Here is a 21,130-nt window from a genome sequence, read left to right as displayed (position 1 = left end):
AAGACCTGGTACTGACTTGGAACTTTAACTATGGCATTCATACAGTGATACTCCCTTTCCAGATTACTGCTCATTGCTCCATTTCTGCCCCTACAGATCCACAGCATCACTTAATCCTGTGACTTTTCTCAATTCCATGCTACCAAACTTTCAGTCCAAGATCCTTATCCTTGTTTTCTGAAAACAAAACTATTGACCTTTCTGCAATCTAGGCTAAGCATATCTTTGTGAATCTGTATGGGAACTCAGCTTCTCACACACCATTTACATTCTGGATCTAAGTAAGGAAAAAAACTTCATGCACTCTCCCTCCTGCAGCTGACCTGCATTTGTTGCCATGATGCATATACAAAGATCTCCACCTGTGATCACCTTCAAAACATGTCCAATGCACTTCCTGACTGCCACTTTGTGTACCTCCTGTTTAACCCCACCTCTTGGTAAAACAAAACATTCATGCTCAGATTTCAACTAGGTTTGACATGATACCACTCCGTTACTACAACAATTAAAAATTTCTCTGCTCAAAAGCAGAGAGTACACTTGCTTCTCTTTCCAGAATATGCAGATGGACAAATGCACAATGCAACAGTTGTTCTTTATCAATTTATACCACTAAACACACTGATTTTTGATACTTAAAAAACCCAGAATATAGAACATAAGGATAAGCTCTTAATCACCATCAAATGAAACAATTTTTTTTTAATAAATGATCAACAACAAAACAAACTTGTTTAAAATTAAATAAACTAAGCTCTTTACTTACCATTGGCAGCCTGGATTGAAGCATCTGGAGATCATCATAACCATAAATCTGCTTAAAGACAGATTAAAATACAACATAATTATAACACTTTTCTCCGATGCCCAACAATTTGAGTCTATTAATACAGTCTGACAGTCTGTTTTAAAGATGTACAGCTATACATCGCACTGTGCCATCACGGCACGCTAGAGCACTTAAAGGCAAGTAGAGCTAAGCTTAAAATGGCTTGTCACTCTGACACTGTCTCTTGGTGACAGCAGTCCTCTGAGGAGAGTTTGACTGTCCCATCTTCAACACCATTTCACAGATGCATCATTCATCAACTTGTGAAACATCTTTAGGGCATTTAGATTTGGGAGTAAGAGCAACAGCCTTCTTTGCTTCAATCATTACTTCTGATAACAGCAAGATATAAGATGTAATGACTAGACCACAAAGCAATCCATGGTATCCCCTCATATTCCGTGTGACACAGAAAGATTATTAGAATAAAGTTTCTGATTCAAAAAACAGATAATGAAAAGTATGTCGATCTTGGACAGACATCACAAAGCTAAGTGCAGACTTTCGAAGTATGACAGACAGGACACATGGCACATTTCAGCCATGACTACAGTAAATCTATTCCAGCAACACAAACCTGCATGGGTCTAATTTTAGTCAAAGGGCCTAACACCTGACAGTTTATTATCAACAGTAAACCTCCACTGAATATTCCACATATTCTTCAGCATTTGGTAGAAGAATTCTAGGTGCAACACATGCCAACGAAAATGCCTTGGCAGCAGGGCTGGTGCACACTTGCACCAAAGGTTATGCATCAAGGACAGGAACAATTAAATTGCTTACTGGGTAGGCAGGCAGAAGTCCTCCAGGTCCCACAATATACTGGTTATGCAACAAGGGTGGCACACCTTGGGGCAGGTTTGGGGGAGCTTTGCCTGTAGAATCAAAATACAGACACTTTAACAAGCCCTTAGAAAAGGCTTCAGCATTGAGACAAGATAGCTCACAAGCCCTGGCGACTGTGCTGCCATAGCTTGTAAGGAGCAGAACTATACAAAAGAATTTTGTGCTGGTCGATGAAAATGCTCAAAATAATCTGAAGAGTTTAACCATGCCTCAAGGAAAGGAAAGCTCAGGCTACTTAAGACTGAAAACAGTCCCATCAGGGAATAGCCTGATTTTGTCCTTTACTTTGTCCAAGAGGACTAAAAAAATTATAGAAACTTCTCCTTTCCTCAGACCTCTCCTGAAGGCAAAATTTAGGCATTGTTCTCAATCTAAGAGAGGAAATTCTCTCATGTTCTGCTCTGTCAAACACGTTCTCCCTTAACATCAGCAATAGACTGGAAAGCACCAAACGTCACCAGCATACTTTATTCGGGTGACTTACTGCGGCTGGGAATAGCAGAGAGAACATTGCAATGGTTTCAGTTGCCTCCATAAAGCAGTGCTAGAAAGTAGAGGAGTAAAACAAAAAAACAAACGCACTTTGGCCAGTCACCAGACACTTCATTTACAAGGTATGGGAATGACAAATGAGAAATCCTCTATAAGTAAGTTCAATCTTAATATTTAAATCATTCACTTCTCTCCATAGGATTTCCTTTAAGCAGTTCAGGGCGATTAGAGAAGCAAGAGAGAATTCAGAATTGCTTCCACTTCAGTGCAAGAAGCCTCCCCACTGTTTCTCTTTGTGGACCCTTTTTCTGAAGTGCTATTTGCTGTGGAATGACCCAGACATCAGATACTTCTTTCCTTTCTGTAGATCTGGCACTAGGGATGTGGCATACAATAATGAGGACACTGCAGTATATTTTGATACTGTCACACAAATTCAAGTCTCAGAGCAGACTGAATTCAAAGCCAATGGGAACGCACAGCCAAGAGCTGATCACAACCTGGAATACAAACTGGGCAAATTTCCTAGCTCAGAACTTCTGAAGTCAGAACTGCCCTAGTGTCTATTTATAAAACTCTTTGGGGATGGAATGTACTATATAAATGCCACATAATACTCTAACAAGTGTTGCAAATACACAAAACCAGACAACTTTATTTTATGCACCAGCAAATAAATCACGCTGAAAATGCTAATCAAAAGTGTGGATTTCTTAGCGTAGTTATGGCTGGTGAGATGCTCAACTGACAGCCCTGCTGAGTGAAGTCCTCTCTCTATTCATGTAATCTGTTAATATTGCGAACCTGAAGACACTAAGGGAGCTGCCCGCGTGGTGGCAGCTGGTATAGACACACTGGTAACGCTCAGGCCAAGGCTGTTTGTAGTGTTCATACTGCTTGCCATGCTGACAACCGAAGAGGTGGTGCTAGTGGCTGAAGTTGAAGCAGTTGAAAAGGTTGTCGAGGGCTGGAGCGAAGTTGTGTTCTCAACACTAGTGTGCTAGAAAGGAGACAAAAAGAATGAGGATCACATAGCAAATAAACCACAGTGAAAGATGCTGGGAAAAAAAGCAAAAAAAAAAGAGAAAAACAACACCACAATCTTTTAAGTTACAGCGGCGCATGCAAAAGAAAAGAATATGCATGACCTGCGTACCGAGAAAGCAACTAAGTTGCATAATTGTGGTTTTTAAGTATTCAAAGAAAATTACTACATGAGAGCTAAATTCAAACCACTAGATCATCATAAAATTATATTACAGTAACTCAAATGTCACTCCACTGTATTATTTCATGCCCTTTGCTTGTATACTCCTAAAGCTAATACTTGCTACGTTAAATAAACACCTGTATTCTTCCAGTATTTCAAAATACAGGACACTGCTATCGTGATTTCCTCAATGCACATTTAAAGAGTTAAACTGCAATGCCCCACAACAGAGTCAATGTGGCAAACTGAAGCGCAAACAAGATGTATTACAGGAATACATGAGGATAAAGGAGTTCTGGGTTTGAATCCAGCACAACACCATGCCTCAGCTGTAAACCAATCACACTTGCAAAAAGCATAAACACCACACAGAAGTCAAAACAACTCTAACAACAGAAAAAGACATTCGGTGTGAATTTTTAACTTACATATTCAGTAGCAATGGAGCATTACAAACCAAAATACAGGCATAAAGAAAAGCAGCAAGGTATCTGCACAGCCCAGCTGGGATTGTACAGAAATAGTCCACCACAGAAAAAGGCAGTGTATGTCTGACTTGCATTTGTGCAACCTCATCTAGAGCACTGTGTTCACTACCATTTGCCTTGTTATCTCAAATGCATTAAATACTCAGGTGACAACAACGCCACATGGTAAACTCTAAAATCAACTGTCATGAGGGATTTGTCAAGACATGTATCATTCCATCCCCCACATTTTGCCAGCTAACCTATCCAGTGGCGAAAGCTAATAGCCCATATTTTGGAGCAGTTTCAGAGGCACTTCTAAAGTTGTGTTGTTTTGTTGTGGGGTTTTTTTTGTTGTGTTTTTTCTGTTCATTTTTGTGTTGTGTTTTTTGCTGTTGTTTTCTTTTAATAACAAATTTGTTTCAATAAATTATTTCTTTATTCCATCCCCCAATGCTGGCATGAAAACTTCCTTTGCAGATGTGTGACTGGCAAGTCTCTGTAACAGCCACTCCTGATCTAGTACGAATCACGAGTGGTAAAGCCTTGTTTACCACTAGAGGGCTGGTAGCCCTTCTTCCCTCAGGTAAGACTCTTCTTCTTTTGGTTCTTCATGTACTGCACACAATGAACTTTAAGACAGGGTTTGAATCATCAGATAAACTGACTACATGCCAAGCATCTGTAAAAATACAAATAGGACTTACTGCATGTGATGTGCTTGAAGACAACACTGAGGCAGGGGAGAGGCTGCTTTGATGATTGGAAAGGGAGCTAGAAAGAAATTGCAAAGAGTAAGATTAATTTCTCCTAGAACTATTTTTAATATATATTTATGTATATAAATAAACACATATATACAAATGAGCAGATAGTAGGATATGAGGCAAGGAATAAAAATTGTAGGTTTGTGTATATACTTATAACTGATATCCTGCTCTGTGTGTCTAAGTAAAAAAATGATGTAGGGTGTATGTGTATATATACACACATACACACCTCCACGCATATATACATGTGTGTACATACACACAACTCTACAGGCATTTTTGCCTTTAACTGATAGCCTACTACCTTTTAATGAAAAAAACTGAAGTACGGAGACAACTATTACTAAGAATAAACATCTAAAATATCATTCATTTGTATTTATCAATTTACCATACTTTAAAAAAAAGCCAACAGTAGTTGCTTCAGGAACTATGTAGCAATGACTCTAAGACTTACAAAGTCCAAAAACAGAGGAAGGTTCACACAACAGATGGCCTGTTTGTCATTCTTTCTCTGAGCAACTGCTGCTGCATAGCACAGGGCACACATATTAATTTGGTGAAGCAGCGCTTTGGTTTGACTCACTATGTCATTTGTCACGTTTTAACCTGTGTAACATTGGCTCAACGCATTAGAACTGAAGGGTATTTGCCCCATAACTCTGCCAAAAGCTTCAACACACTCTCAAAAGACAAGGCTCAAAAAAAACCCCAGCAAATGACAATCACCTGTGAAAGCCTCAAAATTAGCCATAATACTGATCAAGAGTGGTTCATACCACTACACTCCACCACAAGCCATTTCCTCTTTGAAAATTTATATCAGAACTATCCGTTCACTTTTATACATACACTGTAAAATATGTCAATAAAGAATCCTCTGCTGAAAAGCATCTGCAAATAACTTCATTTTAACAGGCAGCTCTGCCATAGCACCATGTTTTTCCCTGGCTGACCAGGTCGGTGAACTTTCAGCAGTAACAGCAGCAGTGGCATTCATGTGTAACCCAAAGATTTTTAAGTGTCTCCCTGAGAGGTGACTGAAAATGGTTCTTAAATATTTACACTGACAACATACACCTTACATTTGAATTTGTTGTGTTTTAACCCAGCAGGCAGCCAAACACCACACAGCTGTTCACTATCCCCCCATCCCTGCAAGGGGATGGGGGAGAGAATCAGGAAAAAAAATTATACTCATTCAGGTAAAAACAGTTTAAATAATAATAATGATAATAAAATATACAGAACAAGTGACACATGACGCAACTGCTCACCACACACTGACTGATGCCCAGCCCATTCCCAAGTAGTGCTTCTCTCAAGTTTAAATACTGAGCATGACATCATATCATATGGGACACCCCTTTGGCCAGTCTGGGTCAGCCGCCCTGGCTGTGACCCCTCTCTCAGCTTCTTGTGCAGCCATAGCCTCCAGTCTGGCAGGGCAGCATAAGCTGAAAAGTCCTTAGTTTGAGGTAAACACTGCTTAGCAAGAGCTAAAACATTTTTTACCAACATTTTTATCCTAAATCCAAAACACAGCACTATATCAGCTACTAGGAAGAAAAATAAAATAACTCTGTCCCAGCTGAAACCAGGACAGAGGTCAAGATTGTAACTTACAGTATAGCACAGAATAAAGAGAATGGAAACTGAAGGCAAACAAAATATTGCCACAAAAAACAGGTATGGTTTGGTGCTCGAAAAGCCTCTCCTCATGTGAAATCAGAAGCAAGAGAAATTCTAACTATAATAAATACTTTCGTATTCTCTATGGGAATCATTACAAGAAAATACAGCAGTTTTGATAAGAAAGCTGCAGGCTAAATTATATGCTGCAGGAATCATCTTTTCATAACACTTGGTATCTGCCCAAAAGTATCAACCCTCCAACTAAAATTTCTGCCAATGTACACAGCTTTTCAATAACTGTGGGGATTATGTTTCTAACGTGAATGGAATAATTGTTAGTATTTGACATTTACCACTTTACTCAAAAGAAAACACTAGTGTTTTAAAAGAATCAGCCATGTCCTAACTGTGAAACAGGAAAAAAACCTGTTATCCTATCAAATTAGTTGCTTATATAAGCAAATACAATAGAAAAGTAGTAAAGCCACAACTCAATCAGTATAGCCTCAGGATGTTACCTGCCTGAGGATGAAGCTCTAATAACAGGCACTGACAGATGTCAGACAGATGGTGCAGATGAGGTAAGCTGTGCTGGGTGCAATGCCAGAACACCATACAATCATGGAATGGTTTGGTTTGGAAGGGACTTCAAAGATCATCCACTTCCAACCTCCCTGACACAGGACCACTAGACCAGGTTGCTCAGAGCCCTGTCCAGCCTGGCCTGGAACACTCACAGGGATGAGGCATCAGCAGCTTCCCTGGGTAGCTGTTCCAGTGCCTCCCCACCCTCATGGTGAAGAATTTCTTCCTTATATCTAATTACCCTATTTCAGTTTGAATCCATTATCCTTTGTCCTATCACTACACGCCCTTATAAGAAGTCCCTCTCTGTCTTTCTTGTAGGTTCCCCTGTCAGTACTAGAATGCTGCTTTAAGATCTCCCCAGAGTCTAGTCCAGTCTGAACAACCCCAACTCTCAGCCTTCCCTTATAGAAGAGGTGCTCCAACAGGTTCCTGACCTTCTTATGTTGGTGGCCCCAGAGCTGGACACAGTACTCCAGGTGGGGTCTCACGGAAGTGGAGAGGCAGAATCACCTCCCTCTACCAGCTAGTCATATGTCTTTTGTTGCAGTCCAGGATATAGTTGCTTTTCTGGGCTGCCAGTGCACATTGCCTGGGTCATGTTGAGTTTCTTGTCAACCAACACTCCCAAGTGCTTCTTCTCAGGGCTGCTTTCAATCCATTTTCCACCCAGCCTGTATTTGTTCTTGGGATTGCCCTGACCTATATGCAGGACCTTGAACTTGGTGTTTTGAACTCCATGAGTTCAACATAGGCACATCTCTCCAGCCTGTCATGGTCCACCTGGTGGCACCCCTTCCCTGCAGCATGCTGACCACACCACATGGCTTGGTGTTATTGGCAAACTTGCCGAGGGTCACTCAGTCCCACTGTCCATGTCACTGACAAAGACGTTAAACAGCACTACTCCCAATATCAACTCGTGAGGAATCCTACTTGTCACTCCATTTGGACATTAATCTGTTTTCCACAGCTCTTTGAGTGCAACCATCCAGCCAGTTCCTTATCCACCAAGTGGTCCATCCACTGAATCCATGTCTCTCCAACTCAGAGAGAAGGATGTCAGATGGGACAGTCCAGGTAGATGACATCAGTTGCTCTTCCCTTATCCACCACTGCTGAAACCCCATCACAGAACACCACCAAGTCTGTCAGGCACTATTTGCCCCTAGTGAAGCCATGCTGGCTGTCACCAATCACCTCCTCGCTGTCCGTGTGCCTTGGCGCATAGTTTCCAGGAGGATTTGCTCCACGATCTTGTTGGGCACAGAGGTGAGACTCACCAACCTGTAGTTTCCCAGGTCTTCACTTTCCCTTTTTTAACAATGGGAGTTATGTTTCCCCTTTTAGAGTCACTGGGAACTTCACCAGACTTCACCACACTGTCACCAATCTGATATTTCAAAGCATCTCAAAGAAATGTCTTAGAAAAAGAAAAAACACACAGTTCCCTTGTGGAATTATTTCTGGTTTTTAATTTTAAGAAATATAAATCTAAATGAAACTACAATATTTCAGAATTAGCCAGGAAGTAAACAGTTAAGGAATTATTTCAAACATATGACAATGAACAAATAGCAGGCACTAGGGCCAAAGTAGTAAAAACAAACTGGGGGAATCAATTTAGCTGATATAACTGAGGCAAAAGTTGAAAAAGTTGTTTATATACCACGAAAACTCAAGGGCAGCAGCTACTCTGTCATCAACAGGCAGCCCAGAGCTCATACTTAGCAACCAAAACCATCCTGTTCTCTTCTGAATGTCTCTCCTAATTCTAGTTAATATCAGAAAAGGGAACACCAGTGTCTGACAGTCCCATACACAATCACACTTAGGTTTGCCCTTTCCCCAAAATTGAACTCCTTTCATTTTATCACAACTCCTACTGTACCTGCTTAACTGGGAAAGTGAGCTGCTGGCCAAATCACTGGACTGAGGCAAGCTGGGCAACGTTGGTGCGTGCTGCGATGCTGAAGGCAAAAGTGAAGCAGTGGTGGATATCACGCTAGGCAGAGAACCAACAGAAGGTAGTGAGGGAGAAGGCTCTGTCTTAGGCGCTGGAACTGACGAAGTAGCTGCAACAAATTAAGAAGAGGCATTCATAGACAAATTCCAGCATACCTGACAGCCCAGACTGGATTCAGTAATCCAGTAGTACTCTTCCCTCAGTTTACAAAAACCTGACCATTAAGAACCAGTAAGAATATCAAGCAATCTAGCTATTAAGTAAAATTCAAACAGCAAGAAAATGATCATTTCTTCCCTTTAAGCTCTTCACCTACAAGAGATATAAAATTTTCACTGCTACACACGTAGCAAGCTACATTCTTCCACACTTCACCTCCCACTATCTGGATTACTAGCTTTCAATCACAAGTTAATAGTAATTTGAAAATTCCTTGCATTTGGTTATCCAAACAAAAGTCATTAGCACTTTTCAAGGCACTGTACAAATCTATTTTTACCTACAGCTCTGCTTCTTCATTCTAACCTACATGGCACCTTTGGTGATCAAGACTGAGATTAGTGGAGTACAAGGGCACACAGAGCTTATCCGTTTGGAGTACCTAGTCAAATGTGTAATGCAGTAGAATAAAAGAAGCTACAATAAAAGTTCACAATTGAGCACAGCATTAAGCACTTTTAATGGCTAAAGAGTGGTCAAACATTGAGTTCCTTTATTTGACCTAGATAACAAAAAGTGTTTAGCTTTAATATTACTTTTTAGGCTACTAGGAGTAAAACATTTACCACAGATGTGCCTTTCCAAAGGATTACTAAACTGTATTAAGACTCAACAACTCTACTGCCCAGCATAATACCCAGCTGCTCTTACACTTATGTCTTGTCTTGCAACGATAATATAAAGAATTAGAGGCATTCACCCACCAATGAGACTCAGAAACAAAGTGAAGCCCTGCCTTCTGCTGGGCCATGCTCCCTTACAACACCAGAGCCACTACCTAGTGGATCATCACTAACTTGCAATGCATGTTAAGACGGTTTTGGAATGGTCACCAAACAGAAGTCAGATATACACTTGGAAGCTACTCATCCTAGTTTGTTACTGGTTATTTTGTATTTGGTTCATTGTAAGTTTGGCTTCCTCACTAAATGACCCAAGTAAGGTTGCTGGATTGGGTGCTATACAAACAGAAATCAAGATGTCTTGGCCTTGGCAATTAGGGAAACTGACAACAGGGAAGGAAATTCAAGTGACAAACAGAAACATAGTTACAAAGGCAGCAACTGTATCACCTGGTACCTCCTGGCAAGATTCAAATAAGTAAAAAGAACTTGTAACTCTTAATACATTTAGAGCAGGTTTCCCTTCTAGAAGCAGATATCCTAAATACAAAGGACAAAATCACTATATTCATTAAGACTCCTTAAAAGATGCCCGAACAGAGTGCACAAGAGAAAGAAAACCAAGAGACAAGTAGGATGGTCAGAATTATAACACCAGCCATGCTTTGAACTGAGGGTTTAGGAAGCATGAGATCTGGATATTAAAGCTCAACAGTTGCCAAGATGAAAGATGAAAAACAAAGATTATGATCAGCACATACAGAAGGGAAAAGGTCAGTACATTCAAAAGTTATGAGAGAATTTCAAAGTCGTTTGGACATTCAAGAAGGCCAAGTGCAAGATCCTGCACCTGGGTCAGGACAACTCCCAGTATCAATACAGGCTGGGGAATGAGGGATTGAGAGCAGCCCTGTGGGGAAGGACGTGCAGGTACTGGTGGATGAAAGGTTGGACACGAGGCAGCAATGTGCACTTGCAACTCAGCCAAATAATATTCTGGGCTGCGTCAAAAGCAGTGTGTCCAGCAGGTGGAGGGAGGTGATTCTGCCTCTCTGCTCCGCTCTGGTGAGACCCCACCTGGAGTCTTGTGTCCAGCTCTGGAGCCCTCAGCACAGGACATATATGGACCTGCTGGAGAGGGGCCAGAGGAGCCACAGAAATGATCTGAGGGCTGGAACAGCTCTGCTGTGAGGACAGGCTGAGAGAGTTGGGGTGTTCAGACTGCGGAAGAGAAGGCTCCAGGGAGACATTATTGTGGCCACTCAGTGCTTAAAAGGGGCCTGTGAGAAAGATGGGAACAGATTTCTTAGCAGGGCCTGTTACGACAGGACAAGTGGTGATGATTTTAAACTAAAAGAGGGGAGATTCAGACTAAGCATGGAAAAGACATTTTTTACCATAAGGGTGGTGACACACTGGCCCAGGTTGCCCAGAGAGGTGGTTGATGTCCCATGCCTGAGGACATCCCAGGCCAGGCTGGACAGGGCTCTGAGCAACCTGATCTAGTTGAAGATGTCCCTGCTCATGGCAGGGGGGTTGGACTAGATGAGCTTTTAAAGTCCCTTCAAACCCAAACCATTACATAGATGCACAAAATAGATAACGTGGAAGAAAACTCATTCCAATTCATGTGCTTGGGATTCAAAAAAATAAATGAGTGTTGTCAAAAGAAAGCTGGCATAGAAAAAGGAACTAATAAACCTGTTACAGAATAAGTACAGAAATATCAGGAATTCTCAGATCTTGGTTTTCCATGGCAAAAAGACTTGTAGTGAATTTCATAAATTGCTTATTAGTTCTGTACACCAGAGTAAGGAAGTCTTCCACTGGAAAAACTGTCTTTATATATAACAATCTTTTAAGAGGTAACTTTTAGGGCATATACACTCCTCCTGCTCTTTTAAATTGAACTTGGCACTAACAAAAAACTGTTTACAGGTTTGAATACTCCAATTTCTTTCTACTCAGAAGCTTAAAAAAATACTGCCCCAATATTTCCTAACTGAAGAGACGTTTAAGAGGAAAATAGACCTAACATTGAAGTACTGGAATTCCAAGAGATGTTCATTTATCCTGCTGTCCTTGAAAATTTCCAGAGCAGCACAAAAGGTCAGCAGAGCTTTAATTATTTTAACTCCAGGAAGAGAGCTATAGGGGTACTACAAGTAAAATACGACATCAGAAACTGGCCAAGATGAGGATAACAGTAATGTCTTTATCAGAGCCAGTACTGTTATTCTCACTCCGCTGCAAAGCAGCGAACTACCCGGCAGAGGGAGCAGGTTAGTCACCGTTATTCCCCATGGCCGTGTGACAGGGCACAAGTGGCTCTACACCCAGTGAGAGCTAACAGTCAAATAACATGACTGTTTCACTAGGGCTAAATGCCACTTGCAGCTTCTCTACTGAGAACTGGGAAAACTAGCAAGAAATGTAATATTAAATTTTGACTTTTTAAGAAATTATTTTATACTTGGCAGACAAATTAAAAAGAAAAAGCAGCTACAAAGCAGCCTCTCTAATTCTAAGACTGCTTAGAATTGCAGATATAATAGGTCTGCTTTCATACGTCAGTTTTAGCCAAGAAGCAAGCAGTTTATCCTATGCAAACACTAAACAAACTCAAATAGGTCAGTCATAAATTAGTCAGGGGAACAATACAAAACCTTAACCAGATGTCACTGCTACAGGTGCACACACAGCAAGTGTAATAGTAAGGAAAGATCAGAAAGTCCTGTGCACAACTAGACTTTGTAAACTTACTGTCAAGAGTTGCCTGTGTTCTAACACCACTGTGCCCATTCTGCAAACAAAGGAGAAATGAATGAATCTTAGAGGTACAATAAATTTTCAGACTGAATAACACACTGAACATGCTTCATGCAAAATTCTATATTCATTCTAAATGGAAAGACAAAAAAAGGCAGAAAATTAAAGCTTTTACTGTGTTTAACAAAACCACATAGTAGTTCTCTCAAGTGCCAGGTGTCCTGAACACAGAGAATCCCATATGCTGCCCATACTATACCCATCAGCAGGAGATCTTCCCATCTACTGTATATAACATTAACTTCTGGCTCATACCCATATGAAAGAAAGAATTGCATTAACATGTAGGAAATGTTTGTGCTTTTGATCCAATGCAACTCACAATTTTACTATCCAAGTTACACAGAGACGCCAATTTTTTTCCATTGAAAGATAAGACTTGAGAAGCACCAGTTGTTTTTTGGATAATGCTGGAGTACAGAAGTGGATAGTCTATGCTTGATCCTCACCAGTACATACGAGCTAGTGCAGAAGACAAGTGTGACTGAGCCATTGCATAACAAAGGCCAGAAGTAAATAAACTTACAAACTCTCATATGTTCCTTAAACACTTAATAAACTCAGTTCTCTTAAAACAAACCTACATTCCATATACAAAGAAAGTATGTGCTTTTGAATCTCCTGAGAGAGATCCTCTCTGTCCTAGATTAGACTTCTCCCTATACTTTTTAAAATAAAACATGAAACTAGTTCCCACTGGTGTTTAAATCCAACAAAAGAGTAATACTGGAGAGGCCATCAACAGTTTGAGATCCATTTGCTAAGTGCCATATAAATTTAAAAAGTAATATAGCTTTGGATAAAAACTGTCAAGTTACGGCAAAATACCATGACTAATATTTACATACATACATACATAGTTCCTTTACAAAAAGCTAAGCTTCAGGGAAGGAAACTCAGGTACAATGTTAAGCATTACTAAGAAAAAAAGTGAAACAACAGTTTAAGATGTCAAAACCCATAAACTCAGAGGCTTTTGCATTCAAAAACCAGTATGGCCAGAAGTGGCTACAGAACAGGAAAAGTAAAAATAAATAACAGGATGGGATTGGGAATCAAAAATATCACTTCACTTTAGTTGAAAGTATTAATATAGCAGGGTAACACAAGTCTAACATGAATATTTCATCCTTTTCAAGGTCTTATTTCTGAAATTCACTCACCGTAACTGCAACAGGGGTTGATTCAGATGGAGCCATGGAGCTTTGGTACGCTATTCTACTATGCACAGAAGTCTGCTCATAGGAGGAAGTTGTTGTTACCGGGCTAGTGCTCTGGGATGAGCAGGTGAGACTGGAAGAGGTGATGGCAGAGGTTGTATAGGTGGACTCCTGTACTGTATTGGATATTGGCAAAGAAGTATTCAAAGGATCACTGGAAAAAAGTAAAAACTACTTATTATCACCTTCATAAATGACATCTCGAACACCTTCATGAACACATCAGCTCCTATACAGTTATCACAAATATCTATATATCTTTATATAGAGATATTTTTGTATATCTATATCTATATATACGTAATTTTGCTTTTGTCCCCAGTAACTGCTGCTTCAAAACCACCAGTGGCACTAAGCACCATTCACCTTCCTCCTGCCAGCCCAACCATAACTTTCCAGTCATGTTATTTCCACCTTCTCAAAGGATAAATTAATGATCACAATCTCACATTTTTTTAAACAACTAGATCCATGAAGTCTGGTATATGATAAAAAACAACCATTCTCTTTTTACAATAGAATTCTAATGTCACTGTAGCATTCTAATACAATAGACTATGCAAAAAGGAAAAAATACTTTAAAACATGCAGGAGCGTTTTACCTTCAAAACAGCTTAAATAATTTATAGAACTAAAAATGAATGTGAAAATTCATTTTTTCTAGTATTTCCGAATTAACTTTAGGAAGCTTTTTACTGAAGCCAATTTTTGAATGAATAAGAAAGAAAACAAGTGGGTTACTTGTATATTGGCATTTAACAGTGGTTATTTTAGTATCTCAGTATGAGCTTCTGCATACTGAAAGCCTGGCTTCTTTTCTCATCCCATGGGCCCATCAGATCTGTGATCTGGTGCCAATCTACTGACACACATATATGGTACAAAGGTTGTCTCTACTAGATTAAAAGTAGAAAAATTCAGGCTGTGAAGAGAAAACCCTCCAACAAATTTGAAAATCAGGACAATTAAACAGGAAAAAGCAATTCTATAACAGGTAGGTTATTATAAGGTTATCCTCATTCAAGTAATCTCCAGCCTCACATTGACCCATCCATGGAGATTTTTTCTCCTTTAATTTGCCATCCACAGAAAATATTTTGTCTTACAAGTCATCTCATTTTCCCCTCTCATTGCATGATAACTGTGCCTTGATGCTTTTGGCACAAACTTGACCCTCTAAAGAAGACATAGAAGAATGCACAAGGGGAACTCACACATACTTTACAGATTTTGAGTACAAGCTATTGTTGGTCGCCTGGCTGTTACTCTCACTGCTTGAAGTTGATCCAAACTCTGGGAGTGCAGGCTCTGATCCAAACTCCAGAGCTCCAAACTGAACATTTAACCCTGTCACATCTGCTGATCCAGGCATCTCCACTGCAGACGCAGGAATCTTAAAAGAGGAAAAAAAAACATAATTTCTTTGCACACACTACCTGCATTAAAGACATCACTAACTGCCACCCGCTCCTTCCTTAACTACAGGCTTCTTCAGTTACTGCTTCAACCTTCACTGCTAACTATATTTGTGACAATCCCTCACTTTACATCCGATAAATTAACCACATTCTTGTCAACTTAAATTAATTGATTCTGTGGCCTGATCTGCAGCTGAAAGAGTAAGCCATACTATTCTACAGTATCAAAGTGTCCATTCCCCTTCAGCCAACATTCATCTTGTGGCTACCAAGTCAATCCAAAATCACTCAGCAACAGTCATTTTCCACACAAAGCAATGAGATATGTGCTTGGAAAAGATATATCACTGGATTTTGCACCTAAAATCTATCCAGCTTAGAATTTCCTGCTTTATAAACAAGAAATAGACCATAGTCTATGCTCTTCTTCTTCTTAGTAGGTTACATATAAAATAAAGTTATAGAATCATTTAGGTTGCAAATGACTTTCAAGCTCATTGAGTCCAACCATCAACCCAACACTGACAAGCCCAACTCTCAACGATGTCTTTAAGTGCCACATCTACAGGTCTTCTAAACTCCTCCAGGTATGGTGACTCCACCACCTCCCTGGGCAGCCTGTTCCAATGCCTGACAACCCTTTCCGTGAAGAAATGTTTCCTAATATCCAATTTAAACATTCCCTGGTGCAACTTGAGACCATTTCCTCTTGTCCTATTACTTGTTACCTGAGAGAATACACCAACCCCCTCCACGCTACAATCTCCTTTCAGGTAGCTGCAGACAGTGATAAGGTCTCCCCTTAGCATCCTTTTCTCCAGGATGAACAGCTCCAGTTCCCTCAGCTGCTTCTCATCACACTTGTGCTCCAGACCCTTCACCATGTCTATTCCCTTCTCTGAACTCTCTCCAGCACCTCAATGTCTTTCTTGTAGTGAGGGGCCCAAAACTGAACACAGGGTTCAAGGTGTGGTCTCATCAGTGATGAGGACAGGGGGGCGATCACTGCCCTGGTCCTGCTGGCCACACTAGTTCTAATACAAGCTTTTGTATGTTTTTACATATGCTTAGGACAAGTCACCACTCAATTACGCACCTTGGACGCTGGAGCTATCCTCCGTTTCGGTGGTTTTAACTGTTTCTGATGTGTTTGGTGGGCAGTCACTGCATGGTTATCCACAGAGACAGCCGGCAGCTGTAACATTTTGCTAACAGCTGTAGAGGTGTCTACTGGTGATGTCTCTCGGAGTTTTACCTGGGAGGAGAAGGACTCCAGCCCAGGAGGAGGAACAGGAACTGCCTGCGTTTGTTGCTGCTGTCGTTGGGTCAGCTGGCTCAGAACTGGGGATGGTTCAGGCTGGGATTTAAAGTCTGGTCAGCATTGGGAAAAAGAAATATCAGAATTAAAGCATTAAACTCTGTTCTTCACACTTCTACAATTTATGAAAGAATCTAGGGGAACTGACATACTCAACAGCTATGATTTTATAATGTGCAAGTCTCCCTCAGACATAAGTTTCACATTGAATGTCACCACTGCAAAAATAAGGCCAACATTTTATATTCTCTAAATAAACAGATGTGGGCTCGCATTATTGAGCTTTCTTCAAAACTATGAGCACAAACTTATCTATACAGTCACATAAGACTACCACGCATTAGTCTGCAAAAACTGTTATGGATTATTTTAATCAAATGCTGCAAAGGTTTCACTGCAATTAACTGTGCTGATAAAACATGATTACTACCAAGGGGTCTGGAGTTGAAATTTAGAAGTATTATGACTTTGGATTTCCTGCCCCTAAAAAGGAGAAGATTTTCAAGAGAAATGGGAAGTAATCTACCATGTCCATCTAGCTGGAAGTCAAGAGACACTGCACACTGACAGGTTTTTTTTTCCCCAATTTCTCCCCTTTCATACTTCTCAGATGCTGAAAGCCAGGCAGTGGCTCAGAGTACCGCTCAACAACTGTTAGAGATCCACAGCATTTGCAATGTGAAAGTTGTTTTATTTAGTTTGTGAAGTGCATTAGTAAGCAACTTAAATCATTGAATCACACAATCATAGAATCATTTTGGTAGGAAGAGACTCTCAAGATCATCGAGTCCAACCATAACTTAACTCTAGCACTAAACTATGTCCCTAAGAGCCTCATCTATGCGTCTTTTAAACACCTCCAGGCATGGTGATTCAACCGCTTCCCTGGGCAGCCTGTTCCAATCCCTGACAACCCTTTCCATGAAGAATTTTTGGCTAATATCCAACCTAAACCTCCCCTGGTGCAACTGGAGGCCATTTTCCCTCATTCTATCACTTGCTACTTAGGACAAGAGACCAACCCCCTCCGTGCTACAACCTCCTTTCAGGTAGTTGCAGACAGTGACAAGGTCTCCCCTCAGCCTCCTTTTCTCCAGGATGAACAGCCCCAGTTCCCTCAGCTGCTCCTCAGACTTGTGCTCCAGACCCCAGCTCCATTCCCTTCTCTGAACTCTCTCCAACACCTCAGTGTCTTTCTCATAGTGAAGAGCCCAGAACTGAACACAGGATTTGAGGTGCAGCCTCACCAGTGCCCAGTACAGTGGTATAATCACTTCCCTAGTCCTGCTGGCCACACTATTCCTGATACAAGTCAGGATGCTGTTGGCCTTTTTGGCCACCTGGACACACTGCTGGCCCATGTTCAGCTGCTGTCACCAACACCCTCAGGTCCTTCTCCACTCGGCACTTTCCAGCTGCTCTTCCCCGAGCCTGTAGCGCTGCCTGGGGTTGTTGTGACCCAAGTGCGGGACCTGGCACTTGGCCTTGTTGAATCTCATACAATTGGCCTCAGCCCAATGATCCAGTTGGTCTAGATCCCCCTGTAGAGCCCTCCTGCCCTCCAGCAGATCAACACTCCCACCCAATTTGGTGTTGTCTGTACATAAATATTTGTTCGGAATTGCTGTGTGTAAAAGATTATAACTTCTACCAAACTGGCTGCTTATCTATCTGAAAAAATACCTATACACAAGAGGTAGATTCACAGTGAGAACACTGCGAGGAATTACACTGCAAAAAACAAGCTTGTGTCATTTTCACTGTTTCTATTAATTTTACTCAATTAAATAAAATATCCATACAATTATGAATGGACAAAATGGGTAACCTGCAAAATTGTCAGCACACTAGGGAAAGAACACCGAGACATGATGCACATTATGAAGAAATGACATGTAATGGTTAAAAGAGAGAAGTTTGGGGAAAAAAAATAAGACATTTTACAACCACTAGAAGCAGCACAGTCACAAGGAAAATAAGTATTTTCCAGGATTTGTTGAGAAACAAAGTCACATCAAATTTCCACTTATATATCCAAGCACATTAAATCAAAGATGTCATTACATGAAGGCTCAACAGCTTCTAAAGATGCAATGACATTTATGGAAAGGCCTAAATGTATCAAAACTTAGTCTGTGATTTACTCATAAAGTCTATTACCAGCAAGTATGTGTAATTCTTACAATGTTGTAACCAATTCTATTATTAGGATTACATTTTTTAGGAAAAGTCTTTCATTAAGGCCATTTTAAACAGTCACTGGCATTAAGAAATCTTACAGAGAAAGAGAGAGGAAGCTACGTCAAACCACTTACCAAACTGACTAAGGACTGAGGACTGAGTAATGGGTGGTTTTAGATCCCAGGATGATGTGGTAGTTGTAGTAGTGGTGGCAGAACTACTGTTGTTTTGTTGGGAGGTAAACTGACCCAATGCTGGAGATTTCAACTGGTCCAAGATTTGTGATCCAGTAGAGTTTGCCAATTTAGAGGATCCGAGTTCTCCAAAGCCAGAACAAAGAACTGAAGACTACCAAAAGACGAAAAAGAGAGGGAGGAGTGGAGTTAAGCATTTAACAAATAATTTGAGTATCACCATAGGGTCAATGCCTACAGCTGCTACCTGGCAGCATCTAAAACCTCTTCACCACTAGATTATCAACAAATGACGAATAAAAAACTCAGTTAGTTGTAGCATATGGTCAGATCCTCTCTGATTACCACCAATACAACTTCCACCCCTGTGACTGCACCAATGTTGGTTTACTTGAATCCATGCATCTCATAATAGCATATATTTACTAATACTTGAACTGATTTTCAGAGAATAAATTTAAGTACCCAATTTCAAGCCCTCACAACTGACTCAGAAAAAGGCAGCCTTCCATGAAAAAGCAGTCAGATATGTGCTTGGAAATAGCACATCATAGTTTTCTGGCACAGAACTCTTCACTATAAACAAGTGATTTCATCCTAAATCAGCATGCAGTAAAACACATCTGCCCTCTACTGAGAAATTAATACAAGTAATTCTTGTAAAGTGAAAAACAACTACTTAGCAAAACCAGGCAAAAACCCCTAATTTTGTGTGTGTGTGTGTGTGTGTGTGTGTGTGTGCGTGTTCAGAATTCCATTCCTTCCGTTCACACACATACACACAAAAATTATAAAATTCAGGTAGCGAGCCTTGAAGGAATGGAATACTTAATTCCATTCCTTCAAGGCTCGCTACCTGAATTTTATAAATATTGAAAGATCTAATTAAATGACCCATATTGGGAAAGCTGTTTAACCTGAAATATTTACTCATGAAGAATATTTAGAAAGCATAACATCATTTTACCAGACTTTGAGGAGAATAAGAGTTTACAGCACTGGAGCTTCCGGTTCCTGACGCCATCTGGGTGCTGTGCTGAGAATTTGTGAAGACTAGGGCTTGGCCAAAGGTCTGCTGCTGTGAAACCTCAAATGAGTTGCCGTCTGTCTCTTGGATAGAAGGCACAGGCTTCTGAAGCAGCGTTACCAAATCAATGCTGTAAGAAAACGCAAAGTTTGGCCAGAATAAACATGATGATTAGGCTGAGGTGAAAGAGAAGAAAGCACTAATAGTAAAGCTGCCACACTGGCAATAGAATTTTTACTGATTAACAGTCTTTTCACATATTGCCTGTCTGCCACACAAAAAGAGGCAGAATAGAGGTTTTTGCCAGAAAGTAATATTCTGCTAACTGAAACCTTCCACCACAGTTAGAATACAAATTATCTTTGCACTCTCTTCAAACATTATCAAATTTGTAACATCACGTATCACATAAATAACCTACATGATTAATATAACTGAGTAACCAGAGACAAGTCATGAAGACACAAAATGTTTAAGAGGATCCTGCCTATAAGGTCATTATATATATTAATAATCCACATTCTCTGTATATCATGCTATCCCTTTAAAAAGAGCAAGGGATCAAAGTCCTACCTCCTTATAGAGTGGGTATGAGGACAGTAAAGCCACACATACAGCAATTGAGTGAATATGTGCTGACAAGGAAGTCACAAGAACAGTTGAGATAAAAGCTAAATTTCTCAGATAGTAGGCACATAATCAGAATTACTGTACCAAACATACCTGAGCAGGATGAGAAACATGACATGTCTTACATTTAGCATGGCTTACTAACCCCTACCACGTGTTTAGCACAGGTTTATCCAAGGAAAAGCAAAGCATTTAGATAATAAAAGGAATCTACTCCAAGAATTCTGATCTAAGTTTATCCTAAATGAACTGCAGGCTTGGGCTGAAGAGCTGCTTCCAGCACTTCCGTTAACACAGATTTCTTAATGCTGAAACCTTTCTTATTGCAAGTAACAACAAACACAAACAAACAAACAAACAAACAGAAAAACTCAAAACACACACACAAAAATCATACACAAAATCCCCCAACCAAACAAAACAAAATAAATAAATTAAAACAAAAAACAAAACACATGCCACAAAAGCACACCACACTACAACAACCCAGAACTCAAAAAGCAAAACATCAGAATTTAAGCTGATGAACTAGAATGTTTTCTAACATAATTTGAGGGACATCCACTAGAAGAATATTTGCATCAGAACAACAAACATCTGATCATACCACCTTTAAGAAGGAAAGGAATATAAACTGTAGACCAACTGACACTATGTTTCCTCCA

The 21,130-nt window shown here is 40.3% G+C and overlaps 1 protein-coding gene across 3 annotated transcripts in view; it reads right to left on the bottom strand.

Moving 5' to 3' along the window:
* The window catches only part of UBAP2 (ubiquitin associated protein 2), a 144,589-nt gene that overhangs the window by 66,384 nt on the left and 57,075 nt on the right, over positions 1–21,130 (bottom strand). For 2 of the 3 annotated variants that reach the window (XM_080362085.1, XM_080362086.1), the window contains exons 12-22: positions 19,776–19,965; positions 18,749–18,962; positions 16,212–16,486; positions 14,918–15,090; positions 13,641–13,851; positions 12,412–12,451; positions 8,732–8,915; positions 4,558–4,624; positions 2,978–3,173; positions 1,619–1,710; positions 770–820 (exon numbers count right to left, since the gene is read on the bottom strand). In XM_080362085.1, coding sequence (XP_080218211.1) covers positions 770–820; positions 1,619–1,710; positions 2,978–3,173; positions 4,558–4,624; positions 8,732–8,915; positions 12,412–12,451; positions 13,641–13,851; positions 14,918–15,090; positions 16,212–16,486; positions 18,749–18,962; positions 19,776–19,965 — 1,693 coding nt within the window. The remainder of the gene's footprint in view (positions 1–769; positions 821–1,618; positions 1,711–2,977; positions 3,174–4,557; positions 4,625–8,731; positions 8,916–12,411; positions 12,452–13,640; positions 13,852–14,917; positions 15,091–16,211; positions 16,487–18,748; positions 18,963–19,775; positions 19,966–21,130) is intronic. The other variant, XM_080362087.1, reaches the window with a different exon arrangement.

This window comes from Nesoenas mayeri (assembly GCF_963082525.1).
Source record: "Nesoenas mayeri genome assembly, chromosome: Z".
Taxonomy (NCBI): domain Eukaryota; kingdom Metazoa; phylum Chordata; class Aves; order Columbiformes; family Columbidae; genus Nesoenas; species Nesoenas mayeri.
The sequence above is the reverse complement of the archived record's forward strand: the minus strand, read 5'-3'. Positions and strand labels throughout refer to the sequence as shown.